The 14365-nt window shown below is 42.6% G+C and overlaps 2 protein-coding genes and 1 long non-coding RNA gene across 4 annotated transcripts in view; 2 read left to right on the top strand and 1 right to left on the bottom strand.

Annotated features, from left to right (window-relative positions):
* Positions 1 to 14365, top strand: part of LOC142796311 (uncharacterized) — a 161603-nt gene that overhangs the window by 137324 nt on the left and 9914 nt on the right. The gene's annotated exons all lie outside the window — the stretch shown is intronic.
* On the bottom strand, positions 864 to 5945 carry LOC142796307 (uncharacterized). 2 transcript variants are annotated; one of them, XM_075886619.1, is made up of 3 exons: positions 4465 to 5936; positions 4238 to 4355; positions 864 to 4135 (listed from the first exon to the last, which is right to left on the bottom strand). In XM_075886619.1, exons 1-3 carry the CDS (start codon positions 5575 to 5577, stop codon positions 2886 to 2888), a joined length of 2481 nt encoding a protein of 826 aa, XP_075742734.1. In that variant the 5' UTR covers positions 5578 to 5936; the 3' UTR covers positions 864 to 2885. The 2 variants fall into 2 exon arrangements, with proteins under 2 accessions (XP_075742734.1, XP_075742735.1); XM_075886620.1 differs by having other exon boundaries at positions 3796 to 4135; positions 4238 to 5945.
* On the top strand, positions 6002 to 9873 carry LOC142796308 (uncharacterized). The gene is made up of 9 exons (XM_075886621.1): positions 6002 to 6366; positions 7046 to 7191; positions 7268 to 7384; positions 7456 to 7621; positions 8756 to 8899; positions 9057 to 9200; positions 9289 to 9338; positions 9398 to 9620; positions 9704 to 9873. The coding sequence occupies exons 1-9, from the start codon at positions 6177 to 6179 to the stop codon at positions 9823 to 9825; spliced, it is 1302 nt and encodes a 433-aa protein (XP_075742736.1). The 5' UTR covers positions 6002 to 6176; the 3' UTR covers positions 9826 to 9873.

Here is a 14365-nt window from a genome sequence, read left to right as displayed (position 1 = left end):
CCCACTTGCTGCCAAGTGGTGCCACTTCAGAGCAAGTGGATTCCATTGACAGACCACAAGAGAGACCACTTGCTGTCAAATGGTCCCTCTTGCTTTGAGCGGAGACACAACAGGTTCCATTGCCATAAAGTTCCCTAAAGCCTTGAAACAATATTTTCTTTCTTTGTTACAGACACAGTAAATTATGGAAATGTTGTTAGTATGGTTCAAGGTAGTGAATTTTATACTTATTTGGTTACTGCTCTTTCTATGCAATTACTGACACGCGATAGTGTGTATTATTAGGTAACATATGGCCATATCTCTATGTTCTCATAGGGTACGTATTTTACAGGTCACCTATAGTCATCTTATTGCTTACTGATTCAAATGTATAGATTTTTGTACGACATAGTTTCTTGATCAATGGCACTGTATCTTCTCATTGCATCTGTATGTAGCCCGTATACTTTGTTCTTTGGTACTGTAATGTATATTCCTTGTTGGTTGAATTGATTTACTATGGATTTTCAAATAATCTTGAATATTTTGTATACTGGAAAATTACCACAGTTTTTTCTTTTCTCTTCTCGCTGCTTTGCTAGGAAATCTTTATATGTATTCTTTATTTGGACCTTCCACTAGCCTTTGGCTATAGGTCCAACAAGTGTTTGTTATCTGTACATAGAATATGTACATAGAATATGAAAATAAACATTCAAACATTCAAAGTTGTCTCACAAGTAGTCCTGCTTCCTTGCTACTTATAGTGTAATGTGCTGAATTGATTCTTCATGCATTCAAGTTTCACTTGCTATGAAACAGCTTCTAATAAGTGATATGTCTCACAAGTTTTCAAGTGAATATTAAGACAGTACTACTAGTTTGTACCATAACAGGTTCCACTTTGTGCCAAGCAGTTTAATATTTGGTTCAGTTATGCTTCAATAATTAAGGAAAAGGAACAAACGTAAAAAGGGACAGACGTAAATAAATACATACACAATTTACCCAAGTAATAGCATAAATATATGTGAAATTGGTACTTATGAGGCTTTAAGCCTAGTACTCCATTAAGCAAAATAATAAACAGTTGAACTTATGTCTACACATAAGTGACAACCTTCATAGGGACCAACAACTGCCCAGAACATGAAATGAGGTTACTGCACGAATGGAAAGAATGATCCTCATAGTGACTCAAACCAACCCTGTTTTTCTCATGAGAAGTGAATTTATGCCTTTATTTCGTTAATAAAGATTGCAAAAAATGACCTGTAGCACATCCGGTAGCAAAAACTTAAAATTATTCGATGTGCCCTGTCACATGAAAGTTGATTAGTGTATGCGGTCAGAAATTTTTCTTGTTAGTATTGAAATATTGTTGGCTTCTTTATAGTAAAATATATTAATCCATAAAAATATCCATACCGGCCTGCATTAGTAGTACGCATTAAAGTGGTGCTGCTTTCGCGTGACGTAATGATCCCATGCTCGTTAGCACGTCTTGAGCAACTTCTATGCATGCTCATGAAACCGTGTACTCAGCTTACAGGTCGCCAAGATTTTGGAGCAGCGTGGTTTTTCTACCTACATTTTGTCTTGGAAATAACGTGTACTGCTACTCGGCACGGCTGCACATATGCGCAATGACATTTTCAGTGACTAGGCTTGGCTTGTGTGTCGAGAGAGTAACGACAAAGGACAAGTTCTCCACGGCACAGGTTCAAAAACCTTGGGTGCAGGCGTGCATGCAATGTGGCACAACACAGCGAAGCTGTATAAAGCCACATCGTGTCAATGTAATGACTTGTTATTTTTAAAAATAGTTGTAAAGCTCAGAATAAATGTGGTTAAATATAGTTGCAGAAACTCCCGCGAAAGCACAAGGACAGCATGCACAAATAGCTAGAAGGGCTACTGGAATCGCTATCAATTTTCAGTGTTACTGGACGAAAAGGCACATTTGTGTTCGGAGCCTTTCAGATTGAAAAATACCTCTGATAAAATACGTGCTTTTGGGGTTAATTACTGCAGCTACGAACACTATGAAAGATAAGCTTTCTGTTGAGCCAGAAGAAACTCGGTTGAAAAAGTCTGTTGTCGGTCCCTCTAAAAGAGCAAATAACTTTACATGTAAGGGTTTGTTTTCTTTTTATGTACATGTAAGGATTTGATTATCTAACAGACAATCATGCCAAGGAAAGTTAGGGGATGTTATTAAAAGTAGCTGTAGTGTAAATGTGAAGAAAGAAAAGTGGATTTAACAGAGCATTGTGCTACACATTCTGAAAAAATTGCCAAAATGAGGTTTCTCAGAAATTCAGACTGTCACTTTAAGCAAATGTACCACTTTCAGCTAAGCAAGTTGCCAGAACGGCCAACCCTAATAAAGTCAGAGTAAAAATAGAGATTAGGTAAAATACAATGCTTCGATAGAAATACAGTGCTTTAAGACAAGAAAATATCAACATTGAGGGAATGAATAAAATTGTAACAATAATGGTTTCTGAAGCAGCACTTGAAGTTGGAGGTAAAGCACTAAGGCAAGAACTGAAAGCTCAAAAACCACAAATGATTGAAAAAGCAAAGAGAAGCACGTGACATGACCAACTCAAGATCTGAAAAAAAAAAAAAAACACTGGTTGAGCTGACGAGGTTGATCGATAAAAAGGAAGTCAGACAGATGTGTGAGGAACTACAACTTGAATGTCGTAGAGACAGCTGTAAAAGAAGTTCACAGCATCGAAACAGCTAAAAAAAGAGGTTTAGGAAAGACTAACAGTGAGCTAACAGTGAACAGTGAGAAAATGTGGACTCTACAGAATAAGCAGCAAAAGTAACATGGATAAAATTTAGATGATTGGGAGTGAACATAAGATAGAATGAGAATCATCACTGTTTCACTAAAATGATCCATAGCGATTGCACAACTCCGCAAAAAACATTGTCCCATTCAAATTAAGGTATATGCATGGACGAAGAGACCTTGAAATTGAATGAATAGCTTTTGAAGCACATTTGCGTGCTACTTTTAGGTGGCTTACTCCTTCAAAACTCTTCACTTGGTAATTGTGAGAGACAATGAAAATCTCAGAGCTTCCATCGACTTTACAGACATTGAATATATTCTCTATTTTCACATAGTCATCTCCTAATTTCCCTGCAGTTGAGTCTCTTTTTCTTGACCCTGGATTGTAATTATCAGTATGCATGATGCATCCATTCACACAGATGCGACTATGCTCTTCAATCCTTTGCACACCAGTGATTTTGCCATTTACGAATTCCATTAGGTCATGTGAAGGCACCTGTGGTTTTCCAAGCAGTTTTACTCCCATGCACTTTTTTTTTGTGTGCAAACAAAGTTCCTTAACTTCTTCTGATGCCATAGATAGAAGCTGATTAAAATTGCTCATTAGAAGAATTCGTGACAAGATTTGAAAAGGGATACCGTTTGATGAAGACACAAGTCTTACTAGGTTACCCATGTTGCTTTCGAATTCGAAGCATGAGATAGCCCAAAGTGGTCCATGCAGTAGCACACTCTTTGGCAAATGCAGCAGTGTGTGCATATTAGAAGTCATCTGTGCTTTCTCATAATTACATTCGGTCATGACAACAAACTTTGTTATTTCTAATGTACAGTCGTCAATTTCTTGTGATGTCACATGACTCTTTAACAGGGTATACACTGAAGACACCAGGAGAGCAAAGTGCTCCAGAAACTGAGCTGGCAGGATGCCTTTCAGACATGGAAGGCTGTAGAAGAGGAGCCAAGACTCCCACTCAGATGCCTTCCAATACTTTCGAAGCTTAAGAGATCTCGGTGTTCTATTAAAGCACACTGGAGGTCTCTGGCTTAGGAGACGCTCATCTGCTTCCCTTAATGTCCGAGGAGACCCAATATAACATGCCCTTCCTGTGTCTGAAAACCACAGTTCTGTGACTTGGCGTACAACTCCAAGCAACACAGCATGCATGTAATCAGGGCGAAAGCTCCAGACAATGTCAAATCCAGGAACGTTGAGGAGAGGTGATGGCCCCTTCACCCCTTTGATAGAGCGCTTCATTTTCGCTGCCATTTGCATGTCAGTCAACATGCTAGCTGCAGTCCTGTCTTCAAAAGTTGAACCAACAGGGTACTTCACACATCCTGCAGAAGTTAAGACGAGACTTATGTAGCTTTGGCAGAACACAAATAACAGGTGACACTCATAAACACATATAACCAGCAAAAAGGTAGATATTATTATACCTTCAATGAATTCTCCAGGATGTAGGCACCAGGAACAGCCATAATAGCCATTGAACTGTAGGACGTTCTGCATGGAAGCCCGGGCTGGTGCATCAGCAACAGCAGTTATGCAGTACACCTAGAAAGTTCGAGAAGGCTGTCATTTGCATTCCTAGCACTACATCTATGTAACTGCGTGAGTAAAACAAAACTGAATAGGTGCAATATTTTAAGGAGACACAGGATACCTTTGAATGCACTTGTCGACCATTCACATTCCAGCAGATTCCTTCAGTAGAGAGTTCGTTCATTTGTTCGGCGAATGCCTCGAGAACTAATGTCATGTCTGGATGTTTGGTACCATACCACAAGAGCGCACAAATGATGTTGCTCCACCGTCTGTGTGGTGGAAGCTCATTCACAGTCAGATGTACAGGCCAAATGGAGTAGTTAGTTGATTTAAATACAGGGCTTCCATCTGCACTGACAGTTAATGTGATGTCATCTTTCTGGCAACCAAGCTTTTTTCGCTGGGTCAGATAGAAGGCACCATCAGTCACATCTGACACACTAGCATTTTCTGTGTCTTTTTTTTCATTTAATGATTTGTAAAGGTCTTCTCTCAAACCATCATCAGCGAGCACGGATGAAATTTGCTTTTTTAATGGCAAGCCAACAAAAAAGGAGCCATCTGCTGTCAACTTCCGGCCGGTGTAGCCCTTTCCACAGCACATACCAGTCAGACTATTGCGTTCACTTAAGCTACCACCTGTCTTGGCCAGCAGCCGATTGCAAAACGGGCAGTAAAAGTAGAACTTCATATCTTGTGGTGAAGTTGCAGTGAACTTTCTGAACAGGTACTTGCTGTTTGGAAGCAGATTCGTTCCTAAAATATTATTACATAATTTTAACAGGTCTTCAATGGCAGTCCACGACAAACCATGCTTAATTGCGAAGTCCATTACAAGCACGAGGGCATCCCCTACAGACAAGGTGTTTGCGTTGCCAAGCGGGCGCGCAAACTCCAACCGAAAGAAGTTGGAGCTTGGCAGAGCATCAGACGGCTCCGTCGCATTTGAGAGTTGATCTGACAATTCATCGTCGGTGTCGCAGTCGCCAGCCGACTCTTCTCCTACGATGTTGTTTTCTCGTCCAATGTCCTCGACTGACACGGATGCTTCATCATCGTCCGAGGATTCAGACGCACTTGTGACCACATGTTCTGAACCGACGTCCATAGCAGGCGGTGTTGAACGCGCGGTAGCATTCTTTCTTACTTCATAATGCGTAGATTTCGGCAAACGATCATTCCACGCATCGGGTTCTAGATATCGCTTGCGGTTATTTTTACTCGTGCTCATCACGCCTGTCACAGCTTGCTTCTGATGGGCACGCTAAAGTGGTCCAAAGAGGTTCAAATGAAGAACGAATAATAAGACAGTTAATAGGCAATCAAACGTTGTTTACGACGTCGACGCACATGTGACAAAAGACGTCTGACATTCACATGCTTCATGGCATGGCTTGGCGCGGCTTGACTGTACAAACAGTTGAGACTGGCTTACCATCAGAGTTATTCAATCCTGGCTTACTGACTTCTTCAAATATCAAAGTAGTTATTATAAATGCTTACAAGATACTGTTTTATGTGTTTTGTTTATTTGAGTAAAATAATGGCAATTGATATTTTGACCAACGCCTGTTGTTTTGACGTACAAAACGTTTATTCAGCGGCCGAGTTATTGGCTTCGTTTTTAGCCAAGCCATGGCCGAAGCATAGAACCACTGTACACCTGCCTATAGTGTACTAATCTAGTACACTATACACCTGCCCGTGCCCTGTGACCGTGCATGCCTTCGTCCGTTGTTACTGTCGTTGTGTGTAGTCAGTGTAGTGCTAACGACTCAGGCACGTTTTTCTCGTGGTGCACAGCCATAACACGGCGTACGTGTGAGCAATATGTACGCATTAGTGCGGTTTTTAAATAGCTTTGATCAGAAAGAGTACGTAGTACCCGTCCACAATATCAAGGGCTTCCACCCGGTAAACAAGGACGATTTTAACAAAACCAAAGTGTATACCACACTCTGGATCGACGAAGACCCGGATATTACAGGATCGTACACCTGTAGAATCCTGCTGCTGGCAGGTAAGTAAATGAAGCTAGCAATTTATTGCGGTTTGACACCATAAGTAGCGTCATGCCAAACGCATCGCACATATCACATTGTTTGATATATCACATGAGCAATCGAGGAGCATATGCTCCCACTTGCTTATAGTCGTGTGGTCTACAAATAATGCTATTCGTAATTGTTATGCTTCTCTGCTTGAGGGATTACTGTTGGGAGTCATCATATTTGCTAAACAGCTTTTGCCGGCCGCACGGTATTAACCAACACATATATACCATGCAGAAATTTCGATGCTCTAGCTTGTTGCCTTTGTGTTAAATGTAATACCTATGCTGAACAAATTTGCTTTTCTCAGTGGTGCAGAACTGTTAAGCACACACTAAAGAAGTAGAAATAATCTTCATCTGGCCTGCTTGCGCTGCCTTTCTTGAAAACGCGGCACTGCCCTCTTTCCTGCCAGTAACGATATACGTCACGCTGACAACGCGCGCCGTTCGTGACCGTAGAGTGCTGGGCGCGCGGCGATAATGCAACAAGAATGACGCAAGACGACAATTATTGTTGTGGGACAAAAAGGAGCCCACTTTACTCTTACCTTTCTTTGAGTGTATGTGTGTGTGCCCATGTTATCATCGCCTGCAGCTTTTCCAATCTAATATTGACGCATTTTGACTTTATATTTGTGCATAACAGACTCGGAAGAAGAGTTGCATAAGCAAAGAAGCAACAAGCGTCTTCCGCGGCCTGTAATAAATGCTTCAGACATTGAGCATGAAGAAGAGCTTATCGACCTCGACTTACAGCAGCCAGCAGCAAACAGCACACTGACTGCAAAAGAGGTACTACACTAAGTGCTCTAAACGTTTGCCATGTTTCAGTCGAACATTGCTTATTTGTTTTCATTTCTTTCTGCAGGCACACAAAAAACTCAAACAAAGTCAGGCAGCATCCAAAAGCGCTGCTTATGAGAGCATACTGAGTCAGCATGCCTCAAGTGCGCTAGAAAAAAATAAAGCTGCCCGAGAGTCTCAAGTAAGCATTAAAATGTACACTTCTCGAATTTATTCAATCTTTTTCAACTCCTTACTATTCGTTGTACTCAGTCATCTTCAAAAAGGCACGAGATCACCGGCCATAACCAGAAAAAATTGAAGAAATATACTTGGCAGGAGCCTTACGAAAAAGCGCTGAGGGAGCGGAATGAACTGAGACAGACAGTTGCTGCCATGAATGAAAGATTGGACAGTATGGATTGCAAGCTTTCAATGAGTAAGTGTACCGCAGTTTGTTAGATTGCTATATCTTTGTCAAATGTGGCTTTGGTAGAATCTAAAAGGTTTCAGTGGTGTGTGTTACCTGAATTTCCACAGAGTATCGTGAAATGTGACGTCAAAAAGGTCATTACCGGACAGGTTTAGCTGATGTCAAAGTGCAAGATAATGTATGTTGCTGTATAAATATATGTCAGGAGCAGATAATTAACGCAATATTAACTGAATAATTTGTCAAACAAATCAGTGTCTTCCTAGCTTTTGTTTACTTTGATTTATATAACTTTTTTTTTGACACCGCACACCCATAAACATGAACGGTTTGTAATTAAATCTACACAGTGATACAACTCGCCTTGAGTATAGCCATTTAAATTCAGTTATGACAAACTGCATTGTCATGGTTTTGTTCAGTGTAGAATGCAACCTGTCACAGTGGTCTAGTGGATAAGGCACTCTGCCGCTCACCCGCAGGTCACGGGATTGAATCTCAGCCTTGGGGGCCGCATTTTTCATGGAGGCGAAAATGATTGAAGCATGTTTGCTTAGATAGGTGCACATTAAAGAACCCCAGGTGGTCTAAATTACCTGAGCCCTCCACTACGGCGGTCCTCATAATCATATAGTGGTTTGGGGATGTTAGACCCCAACAACTAATTATTTCAGCGTAAAAATAAAGACAAGATAAGCTAAGACAACTGTTGAGGAGGAGGAGGATTGAAGGAGGAAGGACAGGGAGGTTAGCCAAAGACAACTGTTGGCTTTCTTCTAGCCCTGTACATCTGATGAAATGATTATGTCGAATGGGTCATTAACACTAATTTATCCAAATGCACACTTTTCTCAGATTGTTGTGGCATGTACTATCAGCATCGAATGAAATGCAAACTGTGCAAAGCATGAGCAGTGGCACAGTGCGTGCTGCCCTGTCATCACTATGGAAATGCACAGTGCTACCAAACTGGAGCATTGCGCATCTGTCAACGGTGCTGACTGGATGACTATCATTTCTAATGCTTTCCACTGTTCACTTTTAATTTGAAGCTGATAGTGCAACACCTTACTTTATAGGCTTTTATATTGATTCATAGTATTACTGGCAAATCTTTATAATTTTTTTTTATCTTTTCAGTTGTAGAAATGCTACAAGGGGGAAATGTCTGGCAGCCTCGAGAGACACTTACTAGCAAAAGTGCCTCGCAGCTTCGAGGAACACTGGCAAGCGAAAGTGCCCCGCCTCCTAAGAAAGCACAGCAGACACAGCAGTCCCCTGCAGGTGAAGTATGCTCACCTGCATGAATGTTAATGTTATGAAACTTTCTTGCTGGTCAAAAAGCTAAACCTTCAGCCTTTTCACTAGATAATAAAGAGTTGTATCTTGATAACAGCCTCAGTAAATTGTTTTGCTTCTACTTTTTCTCTACTGTGTACAGATTTTCCGGAGACTGAGCGCAGAGAAGTTCAAGCTGAGAAATCACACCCAGCTCCCACAGCAACGTCGCTGGCATCATGTGTCGACACATCTACAGGAAGCCTGCAGAGCCAATGCAAGCCTTCTGGAGAGCCACTGCCCACAGGTAGAAGCTCAAAAGCTTTGAATATCATTGTGTCAAGGCTATCATTTTGATGTAATTCTCAACTTCACTTATTATTTTTCATCGGCAGCTGACTCAAAGGCCACCGATGTTCCATTCACAGAAATTGGTGGTGGCAAGGTAAGTGGATCGCTGTGCTCTCTTCATTTCTTTTCTAATCAGCTTGCTTTGACTTGCAGTATCATGTGAAAAATGGTCTAGTCATCGGGAGCCAGCAAGCCGAGAAAATATTGGGCCACAAGAAACCTTCCCTTGTGGTAAAGGACATGGCCCAAGCCATATGGGGCCGTGAAGGATTGGCAGAACGCAGCTATGGGGGGAAGCTAGCCCCCAAGGATTACAAAAATCCTACTGCGGTAGTGCGGAAACAGCTGAGCCCAGACAAGGTTGCTTTGATTATTGGTAAGGGTGTGGTAGATTTGTGCTGTAAATAATTATGCGACTCCCATGCCTGTTTTAATTTCTGTCTTTTTTTTTTTTTGCAGACACTGTGACACATTGGGGCTCGTGCAAGGGTGTTCCTGTTAAAGAAACAGTGGATAACTTGTCGACAATTTTGTCGCAGAAAATACAGGACATCCGGTGCAACAAGAAGAAAGAAAACTAAATGCTTGAAGTATACCACTCATGTAAAGTAATAAATTATTAAAACTAATATCTGTTTACAGTTTTCACTGAAGTGCTCAAGCGGTTCCTGTGACCACTTGACAAGTAGATATAGACAGGTGGTCCCACTTGCCAAGTGGGACCGCTTGAAGTGGATTATTTAACCGGGATTTGAAGTGGAACCACTTGCCAAGTGGAACCACTTGAAGTGGAACCTGGATTTGAAGTGGAACCACTTGACAAGTGGAACCATTTGAAGTGGTTCCACTTGTCAAGTGGTTCCACTTCAAATCCAGGTTCAATAATCCACTTCAAGTGGTTCCACTTGGAAAAGATTTTTGCCTGGGTAGCCTTCCCACAGCTTCACTTCATTGATTTCTTCAGATTTTTCTGTGTTGTTTTGTACCATCAATCTTGATAGAGCATCTGCATCAGTTAAAAGCGGTCCTGGTCGGTGCGAGATGGTAAAGTCAAATTGCTGCAAGTAATTCACCCATCTGGCGATACGCCCTTTAGTTTGGGTCATATTCAAGAGATGAGTGAGTGCCTGGTGATCGGTGAACAAAGTGAACTTCGTACCTTCCAGGTACGTGCGGAAGTAGTCAACGGCCTTCAGAACCGCCAGTGCTTCTTTTTCCGTAGTAGTGTAGTTTGTTTCAGACGGCTTGAAAGTGTAACTGTAGTAACCGACTACGTGTCGCTTTTCTCGGCCAGATGCTTCAATACATTTTTGATACAACACTGCACCAGTCCCATAATGTGAGGCGTCAGTGTTCAATTCAAAGGGTAAAGTGAAATCTGGTATACGCAGAACGGGGTCAGAAGAAATTCTGTGCACCAAGTCACGGTAGACTCTCTCACATTCGTCACTCCATTCAAAGGGAACTTCTTTCTGCGTTAAGCGCGTGAGGCATCTAGTTTTGACAGCAAAGTCCTTTATGAAAGATCGGAAATGTCCTGCCAATCCCAAAAACACACGCAGTGAATGGACGTCATATGGTTTCTTCAACTGGGAGATCTTCTCGACGGACTCTTGTTTTGTGCTTTTGGTGTTCCCATCGAAGACTCTTCCAAGAAACACCACTTTTCGTTGAAAGAATACACTCTTCTTAAAATTAACCTTGAGATGTGCCAAGCTCAAGGCGTTTAACACCTGAGACAGATGGTCCTGATGCTCAGCCTCTGTTTTGGAGAAGACTATAATGTCGTCTATGTACACATTACAAAAAACACCAAGGAATGGCTTTAGGACGTCGTTCATGATCTTCTGGAACCACGCTGGCGAGTTTTTCCAACCGAAAGGGAGCCGGTTGTATTCGTAGAGATCGAATGGCGTGATAAAAGCGGTGTACATTTTTGTTTCTTCGGTTAGTGGGATCTGCCAGAAACCTTTGCATAAATCGATGCGGGAAAAATGTCGGCAACCCCCGGTCTCATCTATAATTGTGTCGATCTTCGGCATAGGAAATGGTATGAGTTCTGTCTGACGATTGAGAACCCTGTAGTCGGTGCATAATCTGAAGGTTCCGTCTTCTTTCGGTGCGATCGTTATGGGAGAAGCGAAGGGTGATACCGAAGGTCGTATGATATCAGCATCTAGCATCTCCTGCAACTCTTTCTTGAGCCACATCTTTCGCTCCCTTGACATATTGTAAGGTGCTTTCCGGATGACGGTCTTGTCAGCGAGTTCGAAAGGAACCTTGTGGGACTTCATCGCCTGAGGATAGCTTCCTATGCATACAAGTTCAGGGTAGGTCGTTGCGATATCCTCCGCGCACTTGACAACTCGTAGATTATCTTGTCTACCCTGATTTGTCTCGTTCCTTGCTACTCCTTCTACTAGAACCACATCGTCCCAGTACACGTTGATCTTTAGTTTCTTTATATCTGGTCTTGATAGCAAAAAGTCGTACGTTACCCCCTCTATCACCAACACTTCGCTCTCTATTTGCTGACCCTGGAACTCGATGTTTACCAAGGCCCACTGATCATGCAACGTTACTTTTCCATCATAGCCTTGTACTCGTAGAATTCTTCCACTATGCAAGCGATTTGCATCCACCAGCTTGGCATTTATAATGGACACAGAAGCACCGCTGTCTACCAGAGCCATCATATGTTTGTTTCCTACTTTGACGGGAATGTGAAGTAGGCTAGAGCAACTTAAATAAACAGTCTCATTTGGAGTCATCGGGTGGGACTGATCACCCTCGTTTATTAGTTTTTTTCTGTCGAATACTCCTGAGCTTCAGTGTCGATATTATTCACTCGACCTCTTGGAACACGCCAGGGCAAGTTATCTGTGCGAGTTGCGAGGTGGCTCGGTTCTCGCTGAGCGCGGCTTGACCAGTCCGATTTACTCCGACTGAAACAGCTGCTTGACTCGGCGGTTATGCTTGTTTCCGAAGCTGATGGTATGTTCTGAAGACACGCGAGGAGGTCATCTAGAGTCTTTGGTGACAGTATTTGCACTTGCTTCAACACGTTAGTGTGCAATCCATGCATTATTAAGGCAACTACGGCCGTAGATGGAAGCAAAGGCTCCGCCAGCTTTAAAAGACGGCGTTTCTCAAAGAAGTACTCGACAAGGCAGCTTTGCTCAGACTTGAAATTAAGCGCCGTGTTCCATCTTTCTACTGGATTGCTTCGGAATGCAGTCAAAAACTTTTTCCTCCACTGGCTCCAAGAGTCGTCACTGTCTTCCAGAATGCATGTTTCATACCACTTTCGCGCAACACCTCTCAAGTAAACGCGCATGTTGGTGATTTTAGCCTCATCAGAGAGCCACTTGTTTTTTCCAGCGGCATATTCGTAGAAATCAAGCCAACTTTCTGGATTTGAAGACACACCGTCGAAAGCATCAGGTTCTACGAAATTAGGTGTCGGTCTCTCAGCATTCAGAGAGCTTATAAGAGATGTCATTATTTGGTTTTGTTGAAGCATCTGTTCCTGTTGCAGCTGAAAAGCTTTCAAAACGAGGCTCACCTCTTCCGTCGGAGATCGTGATCCTGAGTGTTTTCGACGCGCTGGTTCAAGAACTAGGTCGTTGAAGGTCGCCACACGCAAGTTCACTTTCACAGCACCTTTCCGTCGTAGTTCAGTAGTGTCTACGGCTGCCTTTTCCACAACCAGGTTTACGAGTTCTTCCGAGCTGAGCTCACGAGGTAGGTCTACCGCTGCTTCGTCTTGAACTTGGTACTTCGAAAAGATGATCTCCTCGGAGGTCTCGTCTATGAAGAACGTCACCCACATGATGGCTTCGATGGCCGGCTGCGCCAAAATAATGTAGTGTTCCTACTTAAAATAACGGAACAGCATTAAAGCTTCAGTATGGAACTGGCGTCCATCTTAATCTGCTTTATTTTTCACTTCATCCCCCTCTTTTTTCCTGCCCCGGCCCTCGCGCTTCTTCATCTTCTGTCCAAAGGCTCATACCGCTTCAATATACACAAGAGGCTAAAGTCTGGAACATGGTTCGTAGGGTAGTAGAAAGACAAGTTCACTCACTCCCACTCGTAAACACACAGGGTGACAGCCTGGAAGATCAGGCGAACTTCCTCGGTGCACACTACGAGCAAGTGTCTAGCTCGTCACACTATACTGAAGCTTTCCAAAGATATAAAGCAAAGATAGAAAAGCAGAAACTACAATACAAATGTACAAATCACGAGGCATACAACCAACCTTTCAACTTAGCTGAGCTACAAACATCACTAAACTCTTGCAGTAATTCTGCCCCAGGCTATGACCGTGTCACGTATGAAATGTTGAAAAACCTGCCGCTCAAAACGCGAAAAACTTTACTCTCTTTATACAATGCTATCTGGCTTTCTGGCACCGTCCCTGCTTCCTGGAAAGAGGCTATTGTTATTCCTATTTTGAAACAGGGCAAGGACCCTTCCTCAGTTTCAAGTTATAGGCCCATTGCACTAACCAGCTGCCTTTGTAAACTTTTTGAAATAATGCTATACCGCCGACTTTTATATTTCCTTGAAACACACAATCTGCTTGACCAATACCAATGTGGGTTTCGAGAGGGTAGATCCACCACCGATCATCTGGTGGGTATCGAGGCACAGATCCGAGACGCTTTCGTCCACAAACAATACTTCCTCTCTGTGTTTCTCGAGATCGAGAAGGCTTACGACACAACATGGCGTTTCGGCATATTAAGAGACTTGTCTGACCTGGGTGTGCGCGGTAGAATGCTTTCCATAATCGAGAGTTACTTGTCCAATCGGAAATTCCGTGTCCGTGTGGGCAGTATTCTCTACCAAACATTTGTGCAAGAAACTGGAGTACCGCAAGGTGGTGTACTTAGTTGTACACTTTTTATTATCAAAATGAATCCCTTGCACCTGTACATCTCCCGCAACATGTTTTATTCCACATATGTCGATGACGTCCAGCTCGGCTTTAAGTCATGCAACCTAGCAATGTGTGACGGCAGGTTCAGTTAGGTTTAAACAAGGTCTCCAAATGGGAAGAGGAAAACGGATTCTGGCTGAATCCAGAAAAAAGCACGTGTGTCTTGTTCTCCC

This window comes from Rhipicephalus microplus, chromosome 2 (assembly GCF_043290135.1).
Source record: "Rhipicephalus microplus isolate Deutch F79 chromosome 2, USDA_Rmic, whole genome shotgun sequence".
Lineage (NCBI taxonomy): Eukaryota > Metazoa > Arthropoda > Arachnida > Ixodida > Ixodidae > Rhipicephalus > Rhipicephalus microplus.
Note: the sequence above shows the minus strand (reverse complement) of the source record. Positions and strands in the feature narration are given on the sequence as shown.

Excerpts from the sequence above, each read along its gene's own strand:
- LOC142796307 (XM_075886619.1), bottom strand. The coding sequence starts at position 5,577 with ATGAGCACGAGTAAAAATAACCGCAAGCGATATCTAGAACCCGATGCG. Across the intron at positions 4,356-4,464 it reads GTCGACAAGTGCATTCAAAG|GTGTACTGCATAACTGCTGT; the intron begins GTATCCTGTGTC and ends CGAACTTTCTAG. Across the intron at positions 4,136-4,237 it reads TCCTGGAGAATTCATTGAAG|GATGTGTGAAGTACCCTGTT; the intron begins GTATAATAATAT and ends TAACTTCTGCAG.
- LOC142796308 (XM_075886621.1), top strand. The coding sequence starts at position 6,177 with ATGTACGCATTAGTGCGGTTTTTAAATAGCTTTGATCAGAAAGAGTAC. Across the intron at positions 7,622-8,755 it reads GGATTGCAAGCTTTCAATGA|TTGTAGAAATGCTACAAGGG; the intron begins GTAAGTGTACCG and ends TTATCTTTTCAG. Across the intron at positions 9,339-9,397 it reads CAGAAATTGGTGGTGGCAAG|TATCATGTGAAAAATGGTCT; the intron begins GTAAGTGGATCG and ends TTTGACTTGCAG.